A 26,035-nucleotide genomic window follows, 5' to 3' on the forward strand; every position below is an offset into this window, starting at 1 on the left:
ACATTCAAAACTGATAAGTATCTGGAAGGGATATCTTGCCAGAGCAGAGCTTCAGGCAAGCATGGCTGTGCAGATATTAAAGATGTCTTATAGTTTGTGTTTGAAAGTAACAAGCCTATGCTTCTGTGAAACATTTACAGCTACTTAGAAATGTTTTTAATACTTGAGCAATAACATTTTGATGTAAGAAGGCTATTTTTAGGCCCAACAGGCTTGTGTTTTTTATGGTTATTGAACTCTAGATACTTGCCTTCTAGTTTCAATCTCTTATTTTTCTCGAATTGTGTCTGGTTCCTCTAAAACCCATTTTTAATATAAATTGGTGTTCTTCACTCATAACAGCAGCTTGTGAAACTGCTAATTCTTTGATAAGAAACTTAGACTGTTACCCTAGTAATTGGCATTAAAAATAATTCTAGTTCAATAGCATCAGTATTTCAATTTGTTAAAGTTGAGCAGTTGTACAAATGGAATTCAGACAAATGCAAGCTAATACGTATTCAAACAAGAAACGGTAAATGTTCACAAAATGTAGGAACGCTACATCGCGGAGGGGAGAATCCTTCCTTCACAGTATTAATTTTTTTTAAATAAACGTCTTAGCTTTTGAGAGGGAACTAGATGGATATCTAATGCAAAAAGGAATAATTTAAAGGGGTTTAGGATAAAGGTTGGTCTTTCAAAGAGCGAGGACAGTCATGGATGGGTCGAATGGCAGCTTTTTGTTCTGTAAGGTTCTATGATTCTAAAAATAAGTCAACTCCGTTCTTATCCATCCACCAAACTAATCCAGTAGGGAACTTCATGCAAACCATTTGAGACAATGCCTTGTGGGTAGAAGGATTGCCATTAGGGTACTAAGCATGTTACTCAGATGAGGCTCAGTATGTTACTACTGTGCAGCTGCTTGACTTCTAGCCACAAGCTCCATAGTAGGCTGTGCAGCTGTCATTAATGAATGGACAGCAGTCCAGTCTCTCACAGGTGGGTTACTTTTAAGATTCTGTTGTTATGTTTCAAGATGTTTGGATTTGGAGTGAATGAATGTTGAAGTAATCGATTTTAGGCAAAAGGGAATTTGATATAAAATACTTTCAAAATGTGCATGTAGAATTTCCATAAATTAAGTCTTCAGTATAAACATTGTTATAGATCACTGTATTTATCACCACAGGATTGAAAATGCTAATTATATCACAAGATCAATCCACCATCTAAAGTTATTTGATCCAAGCTTCTCATGAATCAACATTGGGATTCAACTGGTAAATGAAGTGGATTAAAAGCTAAGCCTTTTATTAACTTTAGTAGAATTGATTTTCAGTTTATCAATCATGAAGCAAAGATGCATGTAAATTATCTATAGTTTAACAAAACATTGTAAGTTCAGTGACTTTGAAGGTTTTTTTAATCTCCCCTACCAACTCCTGTACTGAGTTGTGCTGGGGAATGGTTACACTAACACAAGCAACATTCTTTTACCACGCTTAAGAGATTGTTCATTTGTGAATCCAGCTCACAGGATATGCAAGAAAGAAGCCCAGCCTGATTCCTTTCCTACCTGACGGTCACACACTCACAATTTCCAATATTACCCGATAAAGATGAACCCTGGCATTTCCTCCTGGATCAGTGTAACTAAGGACATATATAGTATTCTTTCCACTGCCTCATCTGAAATGCTAACTTTGCACTGATTGCAGATGGATCTTGAGCATCTATGGTTAATAATAATAATAATTTGATAATTTGATATAGCACTTTTCACGTCTTCTAGACATTTCAAAGCGCTTCACAGAATATACTGTAAAGTGAATTGACTGTATATTTGTGGGCGAAACTCGGCAGCCAATTGTGCACAGCAGTGTCCCACAGACAGTCGTGGATTGAAATGACCAATTTTGTTATTGTTCTTTTTTCTTGACGGATTATTATCAGGCGTGTGGAGTAAGGAAACTTGCCCAAAGTTTCACATAGAATATGACACTGAATCATTTGTCAGGGATTTAATGCCATGCTGCATTGACTTCAAATTAATTTCATGGTAGATATAATGAGTGGCAAATCTAGTGAAAGAATAAAATTAAATCTCCGACTTCCTAACTTTCCTCCCCAACCATACACCAAGTAACTGTTTTTCTACGGTTAGTACAGTATATCCGTTTTTGTAGTATACATGTCACTTTGTATTGTAAATAAACCGTGAAAATTTGGGTTTTGTGTTTGTTGATGATTTTACTCTATTCAGTCCAATTGGTGACTGTAGTGAGGTCTTTCCAAGTCATAGTTATTCTTCAAATGTTAATTCAGTTCCTTATTTACCCCTTAGTGGGTTTGTTTTGGTCAGACCGGAGTCAGACACCATGCGCAAACCCATCATCGTGCTTAAGAGTATCCAAACTAAACTGAGAATTCGATGCATCACACCAACACATGGAAATTCTAGAGATAGGTTGCTGGAATGGAATCCACATTCTTTCCCTGGAGGGGTGCATCCTGCTTACATAATTCCAGAAAGTATTAAATGCAGGTTGGCAAAAGCCATGGCTTGGGGAACCCCAGAGTTGGGGTACTGCTGGAGTCCAACCAGCTAAAACTGCAGAGCGTACCATTGATATCGCTGTCTGGCAAACTTTCCTGCTGCTTGTCCAGCAAAGACCAAACTACCTGATGGTGCTTTGGCATGCAGGGTTAACAGGAGATGAGTGGGATGACTCTATGCCTTCAGTGACTGCTCTTCCCTTCCAGATCCTGACGATGAGCCAGGCTGGCTGTGCTGTCATCAGCAGGGGCCTGGAATACTGCGGACCCGTCTGGCTCAGAAACTAGACTACCAAAACTGCCGCAGAGGGCTGGCTTGATTCCGTCATTCCGTTGCGAGCCATGTCACCTTGGAGCCAATTCAGCTTCAAGGAGACTCTGCTTAGGTTCTTTACAAGAGATTTTCCTCTGCCTTCAGGTTGTACTCTGAATATTTTGAAAACATCTTCATTTGACTTGCTAAGTCACATTGAGGGTAACGAGTACCTGTATTTGTCCAACAGGTATCTACTGCACAGTGGAGGAAGCAGAATATATTGGGCATATATATATTATGCAAACATGTAGTAAATATGCATGTTGTTGTTGAAATAATATGCATGACTCACTCTCCCAGCTCCAAAAAAGTGGGACAAAAACTAATAAAGGAAAGAAATTGTAATTTTTTTCATATCAATCCTGTTGAAATGTTACAAAGTGTGTAACAGTAATTACTATCAACCATACAGTGAATTTTTTTTAGGCAAACATAATGGCTGTTTTGTGCACCACACGATCCCACAACTGAGCATGAGACGAATAACCAATTTATCTGGAGGACTAGTGGCATAACAAGGCCCTGGGGGATCCTGGTGCAAGTATCTAAACTTTGTTTACCTATGCTATCTTCGTCTCTGCGTGCTCTCTCACTCCCTGCAGAGCACATGCGTAATGCGGCTATATAAAGGTGGGAAGAGAACACAAGTCGTTCCACCACCATTGGTTTGGACCCGCATAACCTTGTGGCCCCAGCATGACTGCACCACTTACACCATCAACTGGGAGAAATTCTCTTCACATGATGCCTATGTTGTTCACATGAAAAACAAGCAAATAGGATCTCTGTTTTAATGAGTCAACTGAAGCTTGGCACCTCCAACAATCCTACCTCATAATGCAATAAGGTATCATTTTATAATGACCACCCAGAATGGTCCCACTTCCAGCTCACAAGATCATAGAATTGGTCTGGTTGATTGGCCCATTTGATCTCATCATTCCAGAAACACCCACCCTATTATCTCCTCATTACTGCATCAACTTGTTTTATAAATGAGTCTAGTGGCCTGGCCTAGTCTTTGATTACCTTCTGCATAAAGAAAAAAATCCTGGTATCTGTCCTGAAATTGCCATTTACAACTCTGAATCTGTGTCCTCTTATTCTACATGTCTTGATACATCCTAAAGTATTCATTTGGGTATACTTTTTGAATCCCATTTAAAATGTTGTACACCTTTCTGAGGTCCCCTCTGAGTCACCTTCTCTCAAGACTGAAGACTAGCTTGTTTAATCGTTGATCGAATGCTGATGGCACCTCTTTGGCATTTCCAACACTCCAGTAAATCTAGAAAACACAAATTCTAATCCTCATGTTACAATGGAATCACACTGTAAACACTTTGAAACATCCCTGAATCACATTCACATTCCCAATGTGAAAAGTGCTACATAAGTTGTAATTATTGAATGAATTGAAGTCCAGATGTGATGTTTGAACTCAAAACTTTCAAACCTAGGAAATATCCAACAATCTACAAATTGATCACTATTCACTGTTACCTGTTGAAATGCACCAAAGCGCAATTAGTACAGTATAATAAAAAATGATTACTATTCTCAGAGAGATGTAATGTCCTTTATTGCTGCTAATTAGCTAAACTGAAGGCTGTGAAAAGTATAGCTGTGAATTTGGACAAATTTGCCAGTGTGAGGCATTTCACATTCAAGGGTGGAGGCCTTCATTATATAAAATTGATGGAAAAGTTAACATTTTCTACATATATAATACACTATTATTATATATTATTATATAGTATATATACATAACAACAATTTTATATAGAGCTTTTAACATCTTCTAGACATCTCAAAGAGCTTCACAGAATATACTGTAAAGTGAATTGACTATATTTGTGGGCGAAACGCAGCAGTCAATTGCACACAGCAGTGTCCCACAAACAGTCATGGATTGAAGTGACCAATTTATTATTGTTTTGTTTCTTGAGGGATTATTATCAGGCGTGTGGAGTAAAGAAACGTGCCCAAGGTTTCACCTTGCCGGGAATTGAACCCAGGTCTCTCGCTTGTGAGGCGAGTGCTCTAACCACTGAGCTACAGGTCTCCATATAAAATACATTTGGTTAAAAAGAAGGTAGTAATTGATTAAAGCAAATGTTTTTGTGAGTTCAAATCTGGTTATTTTACAGAAGTTTTAATATACTGCTATGCTGTAAAATATTTAATATTCTGGGCACTCACATTTTTCAGCAGTTTGAGGTCAAAAGCACTCTATTTTCACGTGGACAATGTAGATTCCTAATGGGTATTGTCAAATGTGGTTGAACGGTGCAGAAAAGGTACTTGAGATGTCTAAGGGTAATGATTTCACACATGTAATAGCATGTGAGGTTTCTTGAAACTGTAGGTGAGTCTACATCAGAAATATATTAGTGCACTCTGCTGGCCATTACCTGATCTACATGCAACATTTGCTGACTAAAACCCTCAATATTTCTTGCAAAGCAGGCCCAATGGACCACAGCAATAGTGCCAACCTAAGGTGAGAAATTCCTTGGGGCGATAATGTTTGTGGCCACATTATAATGCACCAACAAATGATGAATATTAGTGTTTGAGCCTTTATTTTCCTTCAATATTCTGTCCCTGCAAAATTGGTTCAAACCATCTAACTAGCAAATGGTTCATTAATTTACCTTGTTAGAGGAAGTAAAGTGAGCACTCATCTACTATTCTAAAGGCCTGAAGGCACAGCTTCACAGTACTAGGAAGGTTAAGTCTGACTTGGCATTAGACTATCACAGAAATGTGAATTTAGTGTATTTTGTGAGCACAAGGAACTTAATAAAAGTAACTGGTGAATTTCATTAAGTTCCGTGGAAATTAAATTACTGATCTAACACCCCAAGACAATTAACCAACTGAAAAAGAGCATGAGTTGAATATAATAATGGGCTGAACTCAAAATTTCCACAATCGTACACATTAAATGAAATAAGGATCATACCCCAAACATGAGACCATAGCTCAGATAATAATAATAATAAAAATCCTTGCATTTGATATAGTGCCTCCTCACATCTTTGAGATACTGTAGATATTTGATGATAATAATAATAATCCTTGCATTTGGTGTAGCGCTTTATGTGGTCAAAACATCTCAAACACTTTGGCTGGATAAATGGGTAAACGAGGAAAGCAAGAACATTAAATGAAATCACATGCTTGTCACAGCAACTTTGTCGAGCACAAAATGAGGTTATTTTATTCTGATAGCTAAAAATCCATTGTAATCACAACAAATGTAAGTTCTATTTAGAGCGATCAGAGCAAAATAATCTTTGTATTTGATATTGCGTCTATAACACTCAAAAGTGCCTTACAAAGAGGTAATTGCTGTAAAGTCCAGTGAACGTAGCTGTGTCCCAAAAATAGCCATGAATTGAATTTACCTGGAGGAATGTTGGCGAAGACACCAGAGAAACTTCCTTCACTTTACAAATAGTGTTGTGAGATCTTTAACATGAATCCTCCAATAATGCAGTGCTCCTCCACCACTGCATTAGAGTCAGTGTCTATGCTATAGACCCCAAGCCTAGCTCAAAGTCTTGATGTGGGTTTTGAACTCCCAACCTTCATCAACCAGAGGCGAGAGTGATACCAACAGAGCCAAGCTGATAGCTACCCGACCCCAGTGTGTGAGTCTGCATTGTAAATTGTGTACAGATTGTTGAATGTTTTTGAAAGAACCTCTCAGTTATATCTTGTGTTCAGGTAAGTGAGCTGGGAATAATGACTTGCTTCACATATCAAATGATTTTGTCATACTACCAGCTTAAATTTCTAATTGTCACATATTGAAATATTAAATATATTTTTTAGATAATCTGTTTGGTGAGCAACTGAAGTGGCACACATGTGCCTGTTACATGTAGTTAGTTGCAAAGCTACATGCTCGCTCTGATAAGTTTTACTTTTATTCTCCTGATATTTTGATTTTGATCATTTATATCAGAGGCAAAAATTTAGCCTCGTTGTATAGAAAATAATTAGAATACATGGTATGGTTGAGCTCTGTTACATTGTGGTAGTCTGTGTGTGGGGGGAGTGGGTGTCCATAAAATATTAACCCAGGGAGTGGTGTCATTGGCAACCTAATGGCCTGGAAGTTATCTATTTTTTAGCACGAGCAACAGCCATCGCACAGAAAGCGAGCTGGCCGGCTTTTTATATTTTGATGAATAAATGCCAAGGAGCACACCCGATTGAGGTGCGTTGTAACAATGTTCCACTGTACTCGCTTCTGTGTCTGTCTATATTTTCTGTTCTGATTAATGGGATATTCACATCCTGGGAACAAATCTAGAGAAAATTTAACTGGAATTGACAGGAGATGTAATAATGCTTTTTACGCTCATGTTAACACAGACAGAATTAAAATGTATATAGTAATAAAATAAAAGTCACAGAGTTTTATAATAATAATCTTTGCATTTGATATAGTGCTTCTCACGTCTTTGAGAACTTTCAAAGCACTTCAATATAAATATAAATGCAGTGTGATGTTTATTTGTACAGTGTATTTGTACTTTGGTGATAAAAATCTATCGCTTTCCTGACTTGTATATTGACTCTTAATAGATCATTGGACTTCATTGTTAATCTGCAAAAGAAAGTTAATGCAAAGGAAACCCATAGGATTTTGCTACAAAATGGTTTTGATTGCAGGAAAATTTCACTGTAAAAAGTTTAATGAAAGGTACCTTCATATTAATTTTGGCTTTCTACTAAAGGAAAAAGAAATCAGATCTCTTTTAAAATATTATTTCCTGCAAATAATATTTCATGGCAAAAAGATCTGGATTATACTGAGCTTCCTGCTGAAAATTCATATACATTTTTTGTCTAAGTCTAGCTTCCTTTTTTCTCCCAAATGTCTTTCATCATGGTTCTAGCAATCCTCCATTGTTTCCAAGTATTCTGGGTTCACATCTGGATTATTTGGCTTCTTCAGGAAGTATTGAAAATGCAAAGTACACATTGCACACGGTGCCTTTTCATTAGCTCCTTTGGTGTCATTGGGTTCTGTTATTACATGGTACATAATTTGAGGAATTTATTATTAGAGGGAATTACAGGTACCCTTAATTATGTAGTTAACAACTAATTACTTTAATTGAATGTCTGTTTCTTTATGATCTCCAATGCCTATATTCATCAAAATAAATATATCCTTTGGTATGTGATGTTTACATTGGAAATACATTTTTACTCTGAGCATTCAGGTCTTTAGATTAGTCACTTTCCAGTTAAATAATTATTTACACCTAATCTCAACTTCACTTTTCACAGGTACTGTACTGTTTTGGATTTCCAATAGGACTTGCACACAGGTCATTATCAAAGGTGTAGTATTTGTAGTGGGAAATTTGCAATATGTAATGTAATAAATGTCAACATCATTATAAGATATAGTAGTTTATGACAAATTTTGGGCTGAATACCCTTCTGAATTTTAGTGAATGGTTTCTTCCTTCTTTTCAACATTGTATGAGCATCCTTTTTTAAAAAACTGTATGAAAATGTTACTAAATTTTAGCCACAAGAATTTTGACTTGCATTTTAGTTTTAAATTATTTTGGTTCTGAAAAATCTGAGCTGAGCGGGGGTGGGGGGCGGGGGAATAGATTTTGAGTTGCTTGAAAAGAAATCTTAAAAGGCAGAGGAGTTCGATTAGACTAAGTGACCAAAGTGGAGGAAAAACATCAGAGCAAATTTGATAGGCTGACTAGCCTGTTTCAGTGCCATATTATTATATGACTGAAACATGACTTTATGCTGGTATGATTTTGCTTTGGAAAAGTTAACCCAGAACAATACTTTAGGATCCACCAAGAGAATAGAACAAGAATACATAGTTTTAAAGTAGCAAAAGTCAATTTTAGGATAGACACAACCAAGTTTTTCTGTACCCAGTAGGTAATTGATGACTGGAACTGGTTCCCAGGAAAGGTGGTTGAGGCCAGATCATTTTAATATTTTTTTTAAAAAACGCAATGGGAGGGTAGGTGTTCTGAAAGGATGCGATTCTTCATCTGAATTAATCTAGTGTGAAAGCTCACTGCTACTAACTGGTAGAAAATATAATCTTCAGAAACCCTTAACTACTTTTTTGAGAGTTAAGTATTTTCTGTTTTCCCTATTCGTTTAATTTTGATTTGCTTTGTATGACAGATAATCCATATGATCCAAATAGTTAGTTGTTCTCTTGTTCTTTATGTTCACCAGTTGATTAAATTAAATTAGATACTGATTCAGTTATATAACTGAGAATTCTGGTTAAAAGGGCTGAATCATCCTGCAAAAACAGCAGTATTCAATATTGTATTGTTCAACAACAACCTGTAAGGCACCTTGCATGTAGCACTTATATAGCACATGTTACACCTCAAAGCACCTCACAGAGACAGTAAGGGAGCCCAAGCAGCATAGGGGATGTGGATTGGGCAGAGACAAGAGGATGTTGACTGAAAGCCTAATCAAATACATAGGATTTTAGAAGGGTTTTAAAAGTGGAGAGGGAGGATGCAAGTCAGAGATTTGGGGAGTGTTCCAGAAAGCAAAGTGGCTGAAAATGCTCTAATCTTTTCTTCCCTCCTACCACCCCAATAGACTGGCAGAGGGGGCTAGGAATATGGAACAGGCCTGAGATATCAACAGAAGGAGTGGGACTGCATGAGATCAAGGAATTAGAGTGGGGCATGGAAGGATTTGAAAATTAGCACAATGATCTTAAAGTTAATCTGCTGGGGAATAAACAGCCAGAGAGCCTCACAAGGATGTAACCTTTATAATGTAATTTTGAGTTCTGAACTGTTTCAAAGGAACATTCTACATCATTGATCCTATTTTAAAAACAATTTTACAGGTGATGATTAACTTCATTGCAATACTTCCCTATAATTGGCTCATCACTGTGTCTATAGCAGAAGTATTTTTATTTTTATATGATTTTCAAAATGGCCTTACCTACAAGGTAGTGACTGTCATGAAATCGATAGTATGGCACTGTGACAGAAAAGTTCAGTAACTGGAACTGCAGAGTTATAGGGATGCGATTAATGAATGCACAACTACAAGACCATTCCCTTTGGATTTGGTTGCTTTCTTGAGCTTTAATTCTATTTCCAGTCGTTCATGTATGTAAACTCAAAACTGTGACTTTACCTTCAATAGTCAGGGCATGTCCAGTCAGTAAAATGAATTGGCCCAGTCTCCTCAAGATTATTTTGTGCAGCTTATTGAATTTTCGTTTTTTCTATAGCCCTGAGGGGATTCAAAGCAATCAGAGTACTTGTTTCTAAAATGAAACATCTACTTGCTGTGTCAGTATTAGGTTTACTCCCAGGGAGTTTGAGGATTGTATAAATCAATATACTTTCAAACTTTTTTTAAAAATAAACTATCATCTTGGGTGCAATTCTGCTTCTTTCATTTGGCAGTATTAGGTTTCTTGGTGTTCCCAGTGCAGAAATGAGCACCGACTTTCCATTTTGGACCACAATGTTTGAATATCCATAAATTGGATGAGCAGACATATTTAGCTATTAAACTGTCTGGAAATATAAATATAGATATTAAACTGCCTTGTCTTTTCATCATAGAAATTGGCCGGCTCCTGATTCTGGTAATTAATCACCACTGTTCTACGCAGTTTAGTTGTTGAAAAGGTAGGGTGTTTCTTGCAATTGTAAATTGACCAGTCTGCTTTGCTACTTCCACCAACTTTATAGAATATGACGTCAGAGACAGGTTGAGCTTTACTTTTTCTTTGTATTCAGTTTCTATTTTTAAATACCTGCAATCACCCAGATTTAAGTGTGAATTAATTGCCAATGACTTTACAGAAGCCCTGGAACAAGAAAACTCCTCATAAATGGCACTTTGATCTGTAAGAACTGCAGAATATACTGTAAATTGAATTGACTGTATATTTTGGGGCAAAACCAGCAGCCAATACATACAGCAGTGTCCCACAAACAGTTGTGGATTAAATGACCAAATATATTCATTTTATTAAATTTATTTTTGTTTTCAAGGAATTATTACCCCCGGAAACGTGACCGCCAATCGACTTACAACCAGGTACCTACTTACTGCTAGGTGGAGGCGTGTGAAGTAAACTTGCCCAACATTTTGCTTTGCCGGGAATAGAACCCAGGTCTCTCGTTTGCGAGGCGAGTCCTCTAACCACTAAGTTAAGAAGGCCACGTGTCTTGTATAAGAACATCATTTGACAGCATCTTCAGTTAAATGCCATTCATTTTTTGGTCAGTGGCCCACTGCTCCCATTGATAAAGCACCTGAAAACGGTTTTCTTCGATGAATGGCTCTATATCATGTGAAGCACTTTCCGAAGTCTTACGAAGATAAGGTGCTGTATGAAATGCAAGTTTTTATATATATATATATATAGTTGTGGGTTAAGCGGGTATTAAGAAAGAAGGTCTGCGATCGTGTAAAGAAACAATCATAAGCTTTTAATGAAACGCACTGCACCATGTGTGGTGGAGGTCATTGACGTGCACTCCCAAACAATCTGCTCAGCTCAGCTGCGGGTACCAAAGGCAATTGTAGCCCAAACGCAGCTAAATACCCGCCCAAAAGTAGTCCAATATTCTGCGCGGTCCACTGTGGGTGGCAGAGAAAATGTCTTCAAAGGAGGTGGAGACGTTTTGTAGGTTTCAATGTTTTTTTTAAAAAATGCGGCACTCGCTCAAAGCTTTTTTGTTCACGCTCAGTACCGTACAAACGAGCCCAATTGGGCGTGAAGCCGCCCAACCCGCACCATTGATCGCAGACCTCCTCAGCTCCTCCCCGCACCTCCCAGTGGGCACCGCAGGTTTCCCTCAGTCCCCAGGTGTGTGGTGTGGAGGGGAGATGGCGGCTCCTCACTGACACCCTTGTGCCCCAGGCCCTGCCCCGCTTCTCGTCGCAGATCCCACAGCGAGCAGTGGGAGCTGTCACGGTCAGAGTATTCCGGTGTAAATGCCTCACTGCGGCAGCCACAGCAGTTGTATTTTTGAACAGCGTTAATTTCTGTAAAAATTGGGTTGTTCTTAGCAATAGGGATTTTTGCCTTCTGTGTTTATAGAAACTGATTTTTTTCTTTTATGTATCAATGTCTTCATATGCCATGCAGCACTGTTAAGCACCTTGAGATGTCCTCCCTACCCAATTAATAATAATCCCTCAAGAGAAAAACAATAAAATTGTTCACTTCGATCCACGACTGTCTGTGGGGCACTGCTGTGCGCAATTGGCTGCCGCGTTTTGGCCACAAATATACGGTCAATTCACTTTACAGTCTATTCTGAGAAGCGCTTTGAGACGTCGAGAAGACGTGAAAAGCGCTTTACCAAATGCAAAGATTTTTTTACCTGAAATGAATTATATTAATATATTCTTACACGTCACAAAGAGCCTATTCCTTCATGCCCAATTGTCCTGAAAAGTGGTTTCTACACGATAGCATTCATTGACAACAGTGATAGAAATTTATTTTTAATACAAATTTTAAGTATCTCCAGCGATTAATGGGTAAGGGCTACACAACAACTACTTGCACTTACATAGCACCCTACACGCAGGGTCGTGTCCCGGAGCCTACACAGCTATACACAGGCTGTAGGTTCCCATCCCAGTCTGGTGTATCAGTTAGTCTCAGCCAGGGCAACAGTTGGGGTAGCGACAATTTGCCTCAGGGTGGTTGGGAAAAGTCAGCCAGGTTTCGTACGACTTGACACATGCTGGATATTACATAGATATTGGGTCAGGATGTTCAAGTTCGATTGTGGTGCTCCTCAATGTTAAGTAACCTTCCTTAATTTACTGTTAAGGCTCCAAAAATATTGACCACTTGGAAGGCATTTGCCTGTCGACTCTTAAAAAGTAGAAGCGTAAAAGAGTGAAACGTCTTAAGTAGAGAGCAATAGAGTTTCATTCATTAAATGTACTGTTAAAGCAATAACAGTCTTCAACATTAATATTTTCACAATTAAATCTATCTGCAACAGCATTGATTTTTGACACACTTTGTATTCTTGTTTTCTAGCTGAGATCTGGTTAATCCAGAACATTCTAAACATACCTGCTGGTCAGAAACTACCAAGATGGAAAACCCCATCCAATGGGCGCGCTATAGATGGCAGAGATTACTGTCTACAGATGGAAGTAGTAACCGAGGCATTTTATCAACAATCCAAGGGTGGTTCAAGACTTCTCAGACACAGAAAAATGGACACAAAAACAGAATAGTTGTTGCCTCCTTTGCAGGATTAGAGGAGTATGAAAAGATCACCAAGTATTACGTGAATAATAGAATTCAAACCACTAAATACACCCTGCTAAACTTTGTTCCTCGGAATTTATTTGAGCAGTTTCACAGGTAATGTCTTAAATATAATAGTTTTTGAATATAAACTGTGGGTGTGGAATTGTTTTGCTTTGAATGCTTTATCTGCCAACTTTGTTCTCTTCATTTTCCTTGAAAGTGCATTGGTTATCATTTAAGGTGGTCTAACTTTTTTGCTGCTGAGGGCCGGATGCCCAATTTGAGGAATGACCGCGGGCCGCATAAGTAATAATTTTGTGTTTTTCCAGAAACATAACATTAATGAGTTATGGAGGGAGTGGTGGGCCAGACAAATTGGAGGGAGGGGGCTGGATAAAATCGGCGGGACACCAGTTGGACTACCCTGATTTAAGTAATGCTGCAGTCGAGGGATTCACACTATAGAAAATCTGTATGGTTTGTAAAGTGAATCTCTGCAAATGTTTTTTAAGTGAAGGAGAATGAATTTACAATTTACTTTGGAGGAACAGGGTGGAATTTAATTCTCTTATAACTACACTGAAATGTAATTGAATGCATTTCTGCTACTATACAGTAACTCCAACAACGAAGTGACAACTATTGTCTCCTTGATATATATATTTTTGGGGGTCAGCCGGGTGTGTGCCACATACAAAAACCCATCAGCAACTTGCACTTATATAGTGCCCTCCATGCATGTTAGCGTCTCAGAGCGCTTAAACAGTGATGGAGCCTGATTCCGGGAGTGGGGGGAGTGACCATAAGCATGGTCGAAATGGAATTTTAAGACAACGGTATCAGACTTTATATTAATTATAAAATGCTTTTATTTCGATTATGTAACTGCATCAAATGTGAACAGCCTGATTCTTTCGTTTTATAGTTTCTTACAGTGAACTTCAGTTACTGTTCTAACATTCTGGCTTCGTTGAATTCCACATAGTGTACCAAGTACACATGGAAGTTTCCGTGTCTGGAATGGAATACACACTCTCTCCTTGGAGGAGCACGCCCTGCTTACCTACTTCCAGAGAGTATTTGGCAAGAGCCAAAGCTTCTCTCGCCCAATACTCTCCAGAAGTAGGTAAAACCTTGGGGACCCCAGAGTGTTTGTCGGGGTATTGCTGGAGTTAAACCACCAAAAAACGCATTTGAGAGCTTGCCTTTGAGAGCACTGTAGCAACCTCACTGCTTGTCCAGCTCGGATCACACTACTCGTTAGGGCTTGGCTTGCAGGGTTAACAAGAGCTGAATCAATGGGAGGAATGCTTTCCTCCCATTGATTCAGCTCAATAGAGTCAGCTCTATAGATACCCCATTTATCTCCCCTTCTAGAAGGATTGTTCTATAGAGCCAGATAATCTTTCCCTCCATTGTCCTTTTGGAGATGCTGAGCAGATCCAGTACTAATTCAAATAGTATGAGTTGTTTCCGCAGTCGTTGGTATAGTTGCAACATGGAATTATTCATGCAGAGCAAATTTGTCAATTTCAAAAAAATTCTCTTTGATAAAGATGTTGTTATTGAGGTATTCCAGTTATTTCCCCATCATTCATTTTTCCATTTTGTGTCTTTCAGGGTTGCAAACATTTACTTCCTGTTTATAGTGGCACTAAACTGGGTGCCGTTAGTGGAAGCTTTTAAGAAGGAGATAACTATGATGCCTTTGGTGATAGTTCTTCTAATTATTGCAATTAAAGATGCGATTGAAGATTTCAGGCGCTATAAGTTCGATCAACAGTTAAACAACCGAGTAACTGATGTGTATGACAAGTAAGCCTAGAAGTTTTCCCTTCACCCTTTTTGGCAAATATGTTGCCTTTAATACATTAAACAGAATAGTATGATTATTTATCAGAATACAATAACACTTCTAAATTTTATTTGTGTTTTGAATATTTGCAGTATTTAATAGCAATGACTGACGTTCACTTTAACAATCAGCCTTAATGTAACCCTCCCATCAGCATTACAGGTTTGTGAATTTAGTGGATTAAAATTAAAATAGAACATTTGTATGAATTAAGAACAAATCTAGAAGTATTCTCCCCTGCACTTTGTAAGTAGATTCTCTCAGCCTATAGAATCTAGTGTTTTATGCCGAGTACATGTACCCCCCTACACTTTGCCAAGACTTTCCAAATGATGATATTACACCACATACCAGCAGATAATGTCCGTATAGATTTCTTAAAAGAGGCACTGCCATGAAGAGACACTCTGACAACTGAACTTTTTATCAAAAGGAAAGATTGAGGGGAGATGTATTTTAGATTTTGAGAATGGGAGAGTTGGATAACATAATATATAATAATAATAATAATAATCCTTGCATTTGATATAGCGCTTTTCACGTCTTCTTGACATCTCAAAGCGCTTCACAGAATAGACTGTAAAGTGAATTGACTGTATATTTGTGGGCGAACGTGGCAGCCAATTGCGCATAGCAGTGTCCCACAAACAGTCGTGGATTGAAAATGACCAATTTATTATTGTTTTGTTTTGGAGGGATTATTATCAGGCGTGTGGAGTAAGGAAACTTGCCCAAGATTTCGCCCTGCCTGGAATTGAACCCATAGATGTAAACAAATAATTTAACGTCGATTGTGAGCAAAGAAACAAAAAATGTCAGCACAAAAGGATGCCATTGTGTCTGTGCCATCACTACTTCTATTATTTTAATTCACTCTTTATATTAATCCCACTTTCTAATAGAACATGATTACAAAAATTTCTGGAAAAATGAGATTGAGACATTACACATAGTTAATATTTGAAATAGACTCCCAGATTAAGTAATTGATTATCTTGTTGCAATCTGTCAATCTAATCCTATTTCAGTGCAACCCTATTGCTTGTGCTGTCAGTGAGATAATTATTTATTTATATTTAACTCCCAAGTAAGTTTTTAAAAAACATAATGGATCTATGAAGAGTATTTTTTTCAAATAGAGATTACTTAGAGATAGAATAAACTGTAATAGACAGAAATGAAAAAGTGAAGTTAAAATAATAGGAGATATATTAAGAGGAAAAGAAAATTGAAGGAATGGAACACCAAATGTACAGAAGTGTACATAGGAACAAAGGAATCCACATGAAGAATTATAGGTCACCTGGCTGGTCCTAAATTAAGAAATACATATTATGCCATTTCTCATACCCATCAAAAGATGTATTCCTCAAAAGCTATCTAATCATCTTTTGCATTTGCTGTCACAATCTCTCTCCACCAACACCCTGTGCAGTTCATTCAAATTTGTGTCAATAATTATATACAGTATAAACTACCTGTTTGTCTTCCCTTTTTTGAGCTTCATTCTGTTCCTCCTGTTATAGAATGTGTCACTATGTTAAACATATTATTAGGGTTCAGGTTATATATACCCTTTGGCATATTGAATACTTCAATAAGATCACTTCTAGTCTTCCCTCAGCTTTCGTAGCCTCCTTGTAACTCAGATTCCAAAGATTCCTGGAGCTTAGTGGTTAAAGCACTTGCCTCGCAAGCAAGAGGAACAGGGTTCAAATCCCAGCAGGGTGAAACATTGGATAAGTCTCCTTACTCTACACGCCTGTTTATCTAGCAGTAAGAAGGAACCTGGTTGTTAGTCGATTAGACAGATTGCATTTCCAATGATAATAATTCCTTAAAAAATAATAATTTGGTCACTCAATCCACGACTGTCTGTGGGACACTGCTGTGCGCAATTGGCTGCCATGTTTTGCCCATAAAATATAAAGTCCATTCACTTTATTGTATATTCTTTGAAGCTCTTTGAGACATCTCAAAGATGTGATAAGGCGCTATATCAAATGCAAGAATTATTATTATTCTAGTTATAGATTTAGTTGTCCTTTGCTCTACCCTCTCTAATGTGGGTTATTTGCAATAGCCGCTGTGTTTTTTATTTTGAATTTTGAAAAGTCCTGGTTCCTAATTCTGAATTGATGAGTTTATCATTTTCAGAGAGGAGAAGGACTACGTTCCACAATGGTGGAAGGAAGTGCATGTTGGAGATTTTATTCGATTGAACTGCAATGAGTTGATTCCAGCAGATATGGTGTTGTTGTACTCCTCTGATGATGACGGAATCTGCCACATTGAAACCTCCAATTTAGATGGTGAGACCAACTTGAAACAACGAGAGGTGGTGAAGGGATTGATAGAGCTGGTAAGGAACTTTTTTAAGCATTAATGACCTGAAGTACATAGTACAAAAGAATTGAAACATTCCTCTCTCACTAATAGTTCTGTATTTTATCATATATAACACACTCTTAGAGAATGTTGTGATCCTGCAGCTTAATGGTTGGAACATTCACCTCACAAGCAAGAGGACCTGGGTTCAATTCCCAGGCAGGGCGAAACATTGGGCAAATTTTCTTACGCCACACGCTTATGTTTATCTAGCAGTAAGTAGGAATCCGGTTGTTAGTTCATTGGCGGAATGCTTTTCCGGGGGTAATAATCTCTTAAAAAAAAAAAATTTGGTCACTCAATCCACGACTGTTTGTGGGACACTGCTGTACGCAATTGGCTGCCGAGTTTCGCCCACAAAATATACAGTCAATTCACTTTACAGTATATTCTGTGAAGCGCTTTGAGACCTCTCGAAGACGTGATAAGGCGCTATATCAAATGCAAGGATTATTATTATGTTGTTTAATTTTAGCACATGTGCACTCAGGATTTAGGTTGCTAATGCTGTTTATATGGTGCATATTGAGTAATCTTGGTGTAGCAGTGATTTTCTACCAGAAGTGTTACATAAATGAGAACGCAGCCATCATGAATCTCACTGGAGCTGGGTAGATAGTTTCAAGAGCAGATCAATTCACTGAATTGTATGGCATTACCTCTCTGTTGACATCATTGAATATCCCACCTAATATTTTTTAATAGTAAAGATACAATTGTACTCTACAACAGTACTAAACAACAACGACATGCATTTATATAGCGTCCTTCATGCAGAATAACGTCCTGGAACACTTCACAGTGGCGGAGTCTGACAATGAGCCAGGGGGAAAGGAAGGGGGAGGTGACCGTAAGCATGATCAAAAAGAAAGATCTTTAGGCAGGATTTGAAGATGGGGAAAGAAGGGGCAAGGCGGAGGGAATGAAGGAGAGAGTTCCCGAGTTTTGGGGCACAGTGGCTGAAGGCTCGGCCGCTGATGGTGGAACGGAGGGCACGAGGGAAAAACAGGAGGCCAGAGCCAGCTGAGTGGAGGTAGCGGGTGGTGAAGTAGGGGGTAAGCAGGTCGGATAGTAGGGAGGTGCGAGATCATGAAGGGATTTGAAAACGTGTGAAAGGATCTTGAAATTGATCAGTTCGGTGATTGGGAGCCAGTGGAGCTTGGCAAGGACTGGAGTTTCGTGCAGGTGAGTATCCAGGCGGCGGAGTTATGAATTAATTGGGGAGCTGGAGAGACTGGCAAGGAAGGGATTAGAATAGTCAAACTGGGAAGTACTGAAGGCGTGGAAGAGGGTTTCAGCTGTATTGGTTGTGAGTTATGGACGGAAGTGGGCAATGTGGCAGAGGTGGAAAAAAGCAGTCCTGGTCAGGGAATGGAGGTGTGTTAGAAAGCGAAGCTGGGGATCGAACCTTACGCCTAAGTTGCAAGCAGATTCAGAGAGTCTAAGGGAGAACTCTCTGTCTCCCCTCACTCAACAACAAATTCACCTTTCACGTTGGAAGGATATCTTTTCAATTGCATTTATTTATTAATATACATTCATTAAATAATTAATTTAAATTCACTCAATTTATTTATTTCCTAACAGGTAGGTAAATTCACTCACATACTGTGTTCTGCAATGTGCTAATGTTTATATGCCAAAATCGATTCTATTCCAGATTCATTTTGTAATTATTATGCCTGCACAGCGTATGCAGCCTGTCAGTGACCATGTCTGCAAGTCAATCAGATTGCAGAAAAATCTGTGGATTGTTAACATACAGAAGATAACGCTGGTTAGCCCCACCATGGCAGTTGGGCCTTCAGCCTCTCTGCCCCCATCGTTTAGAACTCCATCCAACAGTCCCTTCAACTCGCTCCCTCCCTTGCCTCCTTCAAGGCACGCCTCAAGACGCTCCTCTTCGACCACATATTCGGTCATCCTCCTACCCCTAACCTCCCTGCCCTCCACCGCTCCTGATCTCACCCCCAATCCCCTGCTCAGGACTTGGGACATCCTCCCGATGTGAAAGGCCCGATACAAATGTAATTTGTTGTTGTTAGCTAATCAGTAACAAGATAGTACAAATTTAAAATAGTCACACAAAAGAAGGGGGAAATCAGAAAAGGAAAGCTACTATTAAGGTTTCCAGATACAAAAAATGTTCAGATTTTAAAAACAGGCTACCTGAGCAAGACCGGCACTGAGGCAGATGAAGACAGACTTGGTTCACAACTCATGCTTTATTCAAACAGGGTTGAAGTTTCCATCGACCCCACAGACAGACAATAACTTCCAACAATCTCACAAGGATGCAGGCACCTGAGCAGTGTCCTGCAATTCATCTTACTCTCACTCACAATTCCCTCTGGTACAAAATAATCAGGCCTCTAACAGTCTCTAAAGGCACTGCATGCAACAACTTTCTCTGGAACAGCCCTGACCCAGGCATTTGTCTTAGGCCTCAGGCCTCCTTTGTTTGCTGGCCTTCCTTCCTCAGGTCCCCATGTCTGCAGTTGATGTCACCAAGACGGAGCATGTACAGGTTGGAGGAACGCCGTACGAGATGGTCAAAGAGGAAGGCTTCACTTTTCCAGATTTGATGTGCTAAATTTCCTGCATCTGTGCTGTAATATTCTATGATCCCATAATGTAATCTGAGAACAATAGATTAAAGAATACACCATAATAGCTTTGAGGAAAGATGGAAATGCCAAAACTTTACAATGTCGGATTTCCGTGCAGGACTTTGAAATTAACCCTGAAATGTTCAGGAGCAGAATAGAATGTGAAAATCCTAACAACGATCTAAACAAGTTCAAAGGTTTTATGTAAGTATTCAGAATTTCATACCCACCCACATCTATACAATTTTAAGGGAGCACAAATTTAATTGAAAATAAGATTCTGGTACCTATCATCCACCTAGTGAGGGTTCAAACCTGTACTTGTCAGATGTCAAATGACCAACTAGTGACTATCCTTCTTGGGCAGAGGGAGACACGATCTCCTTGGAGCTGAACTGGTTCCAAGATAATATGTTTGGCAACAGAATGTCAGAATTGAGCCAGCCCTCTGTGGCAGTATTGGTAGTCCAGTTCCTGAGCCAGGTGGGTCCATAGTATTCCAGAGCACTGCTGGTAACAGTACAGCCAGGCTGTCTCGTTGGCACGACTTAGGTAAGCAGGGTGCGTCTCTCCAGAGAAGAGATTCCAACAATCTTATCTCTGGAATTTCCATGTGTAGGTGGATGCATGGAATTCTCAGTTTGGGTTGGATACTCTCAAGCACGATGATGGGTTTGGTTTCCATATGTCTCCGACACTTAGAAGACCAAAACCTCCCACTAATGTTTACCTCGTGCTATATGTGATTGACATAGCGATGCAATTTGCTTTGACACAACATTGTATCACAACATTTCTAGGTGTCATCCCGGCTATGTTTGTACCAATCTTGCCTTTGAATCAGGAGTTTGCGAGTTCAAATCCCACATTGGGACACTGAGCTCCTAATCTAGGCTGACTAATCTAATGTAGTGCTGAGGGGAGTGCACATTGTTGGATGTGCTGTCTTTCAGGTGAAACCTTAATTGAGGTAATGTTTGTCTCTTCAGAGGTAAGGGAGTTTCTTCTTGCACCCCAGCTAGGAATCTTCCAATTTAAAAGAAAATGGTAATTCATTTAATGGCTGTTTGTGTATCATTATTGTGCATAAATTGGCTGCCATGTTCATTGCTTTGAGACATTTTGATTCGATGACCTTATGTAATTTACTTCTCTTCTTCCTGTTTAGTGATGAAGAGGCTAACGTAAATAGCATTTTTACAAATTCTATGCCAGGATTCTAAGTTTTATTGAGCTTTGAACATCAAGACTATTTTAAGTTTGTAAAAAGTTGAAGTGGATGTGGTTGAAGTAGTGTAATTTCATCTTGTGCATCTGTAAGAAATAAATACAACCAATGTTTTTCTTAATTGATGCCGTTCAAGCTTTCTAATAATTCTGTCTGCAGAGAAAATGAGAATAAAATAAAATTTGGTCTCAGTAACAAGCATCTTTTACTTCGGAATTGTACCATTCGAAACACTGAGGCTGTTGTGGGAATTGTCGTCTATGCAGGTCAGTGGCAATCTGAATATTAGTGGATTAAAATAGAATAATATGTATGAAAAAATGCCTCTACTTCAATGGTTATGTTTTCTTAAACGGGCCTCTTTCATGTTCTCTGTCCTAGTTGCCTCCATCAACAGGTGGGTCTTCAGCCTTTCTGTCCTTACACTCTGGAACTCCATCCCAGCGTTCCTCCAACTTAATTCCTCCCTCAGCTCATTCAAGGTTCTGTCTCAAGATCTACCTCTTTGAGCACGCTTTTTTGGTCATCTTTTCCCTCCCCACCGTATTTGGCTTCCAAGCCAGTATTGTTAAATGTCTTGGGACATTCTCCTGACATGAAAAGTGCTATGTAAATGGAAATTTGTATTGTATTACCTGATAAAAACAGGTACTAGATAAGGCAAAGTTTCTTGTGGCTATTGTGTCATTTCTAAATATTGGTATTGTGTATTCAAAGCATAGGAATGTGCAAGACCAGAGAGGACCATTGCAGTTTATTGGATGGACCCAAAGTTTTTTTAAATCCTGCATTACTTTTTCACTCATACCTGTCAATTGTTTACCCACTAGCTATCACATTTTCTCTTTAATTTGTTGTCCTGCAAGAAATCATTTCTAAATTCTGACACTGCTGAGTTAATCATTTCCTATCATAGCTCTGTCAACCTTTTAGTCTTCCCATTCTTTCTACTCCTCAATCATTTCAGTGCCCTCAACCATAGTGTTAAAGAATAATGCTAGAATAATTATTCTGTGCACTATCTGGAGAACTGAGGATAGTCTGGTTTAGTAAAGAAATCCCTTCAATTCCTCTTCATTGGTTCTCTGTTGCAGAATTAATATGAAATGTAATTATGAATAACACTAGTGCAATAATCTTTTAGCAAGATTTTAATCGTTCTTTTCTTGATCCAGGCCATGAAACCAAAGCATTGCTGAACAACAGTGGTCCTCGCTATAAACGTAGCAAACTGGAAAGAAAGCTGAATATTGATGTTCTTTGGTGTGTGATCCTGCTGTTTGTAATGTGTCTGACTGGTGCAGTAGGTAAGAGAGAAAATAATAGCAACAGTGAACATTGTGATTTTTTTTGTTCAGTTGAGTGTTTGACACACGGGGAAAGCCATCACCATGCTTAAGAGTATCCAAACCAAACTGAGAGTCACATGTGTGTTTGCTACCCTTACATAGAAACTTTGCCAATTTCCTGTTAGCTGAAAATATATCCAAATGGCCAGCTAGGATCCAAGTAATGATTCCCTGTAATAATCTGTGATCTCCTTGAGGGGCTGCTAAATATGGAATGTTATTACTGACTGACAAAGTTTCTAAAACAAGGGGTACAAAAATAAGAGAGCCACAAGCAGATATAAAGAGAGCTTAGGAGAAACGTCTTTATGTGTGGTGAGACTGGAACTCATTGACAAACATTTTGGTTGAAGCAGAAAGCAAGAATATATTTTAGAGGAAAGTTGTTGAGTACATTAAGAAGAAGGGAATAATGAGGTTTGGGAGAGTAGATTGGGTGGGGTAGAGGCTCATGTGAAATATAAATTCAAGTTTGAACTAGTTAGACTGAATGACCTGTATCTGTGCAGTACAGTCTATGTCATTTATGTAATTTTACGATGAAAGGATTGTAATATCCTTGTGGATTCACCTCTCTGCAGCTTTTGACACTGTTGACTACTCCTATGTGAGAGGTGTATATTGTGAAGTGCAAGTTATTGGTGGTGGTGTATCAAGGCTTATGGGGCAAAAATATTTGCCAGTGGTTGGTGTGTGACTTTCAGACCAAGTGTTGGAAAAATTGGACACCTTGTTTTAAAGCTGATGTTTATCGTTAGTTTATGCTGTGATTTTCTGCAACCTACAAAAATAAGATGGTTTCTATTTTTGGATGCTGAAACTGACTCTCTTTTTGGTAAGGTCATGGGATCTGGCTGGAAAAATATTTGGAAATTGCTTCTTTTAACATCCCAATGGAAAATGGGAAGGCTCTTTCTCTACCTTATGCTGTGTTCTTCACATTTTGGACCAATGTTATTTTACTGCAGGTAAGGAGGCTTCACAGTCAGTTGAAAACTGAGAGATCAAGATCAAAAATCTGATCCTGCAGATAGTTACAAGCCTTTATATCCATTCCAGAGTAAAGACAAAAGAAAATCTTAGTTCAGCACTTTTTACATTTATACCATTTTGAGTGAATGTGTAATGTCTTAGAATTCCCCACATAGGGGAATTGGACACCTCACATTTTAGGTGCAAAATATTGTGCGGTGTATAATATCCTGGGCAAAGGTCAGATTAAGCCTCAGAGTTTTGCCATCAACTATTCAATAAATGTCCAATTTCAGCAGATTGGGTTAACCCTAGTATATAATGTAAGTTTTACTCGCAATGGCAGAAATCTGCAAGCTGCTTCCTGCTCTCCTTGTAGGTGTGAGGGAGGGAAATATAAATAAGGAAATATTTTTAAAATGGCCGTTTAATTTTCCATAAAATATTTCACTTTCTAATAATCTGCACTTCCGATTCACAACCTTTTTCGAAAGGTCTTGTTAGAAATCCATGATTGTTTTGCAAGCAGTGATAAATCTGAACATAATCATAGGCAAAAATGTAACAATTATCAGAAGTAATTTGGTTTAACAAATAATAAATAATTCTTGCATTTGATATAGCGCCTTATCACGTTGTTGAGATGGCCCGAAGTGCTTCACAGAATATACTGTAAAGTGTAGTGATTGTAGTTTGTGAGCAAACGCAGCAGCCAATTGTGCACAGCAGTGTCCCACAAACACTTGTTAGTCCTTACCTCTGACTACTTCTTTTGCAGGTCCTGATCCCAATCTCCTTGTATGTCTCAATTGAAATTGTCAAGTTGGGTCAAATATACTTCCTGCAGAATGATATTGATCTGTGTGATGAAAGTACCAACTCTTCCATACAGTGCCAAGCCTTGAATATCACTGAAGACTTGGGCCAGGTTGAGTACATCTTCTCAGATAAGACAGGAACACTTACTGAGAACAAAATGGTCTTCAGCCGGTGCAGCGTAGCTGGGGTTGAGTATCCCCATGAAGAAAATGGTATGTTCCTGTTTTCTGTACAGACCTAAACTTTTATTTAGCAGTGTTAATGGTATTTGAGAATCGGTCTCATTACTGGCTCCTCACCCCCAGAAAAAGTGCTTGATATTGAGTAATGCATTGATTAAGGTGAGTGACAGTGGACAGCCTTGTCTCTTCCTTTCTCACCCCGCAAGAACGATAAGTTAATTGAGTCTATCACCAACTTTTACACAGAGATCTTAATCTGTGCATTGCAGAGCTGGAATACAATTCATGAATAAAACCCAAAATGGATTACATTGATCTTAAAGATAGAATACACATTCTGAATAATAAAAAAAACATTGGCCATGTATTCTTACAATTTCCAGTTTCATCATGGTAACGAGAGTTAAAATAAAATGCTAACTCTGTGGAAAAATATTGAAGACAGCTGGTGTCCATGAGTCAATTTTAATCTCTGCACGTAGAGGTCAGATTTCTGGGTATAAATAAAGGTAGTTTTAGCCAGTGTCGGCAAGATGCAAATCTGACAAAGACTGACTCACAACTGCCTGCTGCTCTCCCAGGGATCACTAACTGGTTTATTCTCTGAAGCTTGATTGCTCACATTGTTGCATCTAGTGACAGTGGTTTAATACTCTGTATAACAATTGTTTGTTGAACTATCATAAAGGAAACAATCATTTAACATCCAAATTGTGCACATTATTCCATCATTAATTAGATAACAAATGTTTCCTTACAGTCACGAGTGCTTCATGAAATAATAGGTTGAACATTTTAGGAAAATAATTGACGCAACATAAGTGGGTTTCCCCTTGGCCTTATAATATTCCGCAGTCTCATACAAAGCTGCAACCTGCTCCACATAATCCTTACAAGAACAGAATCCAGCCTGTTCCTTCCTGATCAAATGTATTTGTTGTACTGAATCCATCCTGATTGTTCTTTAACACCTTCTAATTTTCAAGATAGTTTATTAGGTTTTTCGAATAGACTGGCTTCACAATCGAAGTTAAACGTACTGAATTAGTAACCAACGCATTTCTCTTGACCATTTACGATTATTTCTGCAGCGATTTATCCCAGAAGCTTTATTGCATTCACCTTTTACTTGTTACTTAAGGCTCATCATATTACTGGGGTATACTAATTATCATTTGTTGAGTTCAATTATCAATGTATGTTATCAACTTATCAATATTTATATTATTTATTGACAATAATTTCATTTATTGGAGCCCTGTAGCTCAGTGGTTAGAGCACTCGCCTCACAAGCGAGAAACCTGGGTTTGATTCCCGACAGGGCAAAACCTTGGGCAAGTTTCCTTGCTCCACACGCCTGATAATAATCCCTCAAAATAAAATAATAATTTGGTCACACAATATACGACTGTTTGTGGGACACTGCTGTGCGCAATTGGCTGCCGCATTCGCCCACAAATATACAGTCAATTCACTTTACAG

General features: G+C 38.5%; 1 protein-coding gene across 1 annotated transcript in view; it reads left to right on the plus strand.

Moving 5' to 3' along the window:
- Positions 1 to 11,826: 11,826 nt before the first annotated feature.
- Positions 11,827 to 26,035, plus strand: part of LOC103178138 (ATPase phospholipid transporting 10D) — a 48,858-nt gene continuing 34,649 nt past the window's right edge. Inside the window, exons 1-9 of the mRNA XM_007892708.2 lie at positions 11,827 to 11,846; positions 12,933 to 13,265; positions 14,772 to 14,966; positions 17,164 to 17,368; positions 20,122 to 20,207; positions 21,391 to 21,497; positions 22,407 to 22,538; positions 23,421 to 23,548; positions 24,331 to 24,583. Of these exons, the coding sequence (XP_007890899.1) occupies positions 12,991 to 13,265; positions 14,772 to 14,966; positions 17,164 to 17,368; positions 20,122 to 20,207; positions 21,391 to 21,497; positions 22,407 to 22,538; positions 23,421 to 23,548; positions 24,331 to 24,583 (1,381 nt within the window). The 5' untranslated portion in view covers positions 11,827 to 11,846; positions 12,933 to 12,990. The remainder of the gene's footprint in view (positions 11,847 to 12,932; positions 13,266 to 14,771; positions 14,967 to 17,163; positions 17,369 to 20,121; positions 20,208 to 21,390; positions 21,498 to 22,406; positions 22,539 to 23,420; positions 23,549 to 24,330; positions 24,584 to 26,035) is intronic.

This window comes from Callorhinchus milii, unplaced genomic scaffold, assembly GCF_018977255.1.
Source record: "Callorhinchus milii isolate IMCB2004 unplaced genomic scaffold, IMCB_Cmil_1.0 Scaffold1, whole genome shotgun sequence".
NCBI classification, from domain to species: domain Eukaryota; kingdom Metazoa; phylum Chordata; class Chondrichthyes; order Chimaeriformes; family Callorhinchidae; genus Callorhinchus; species Callorhinchus milii.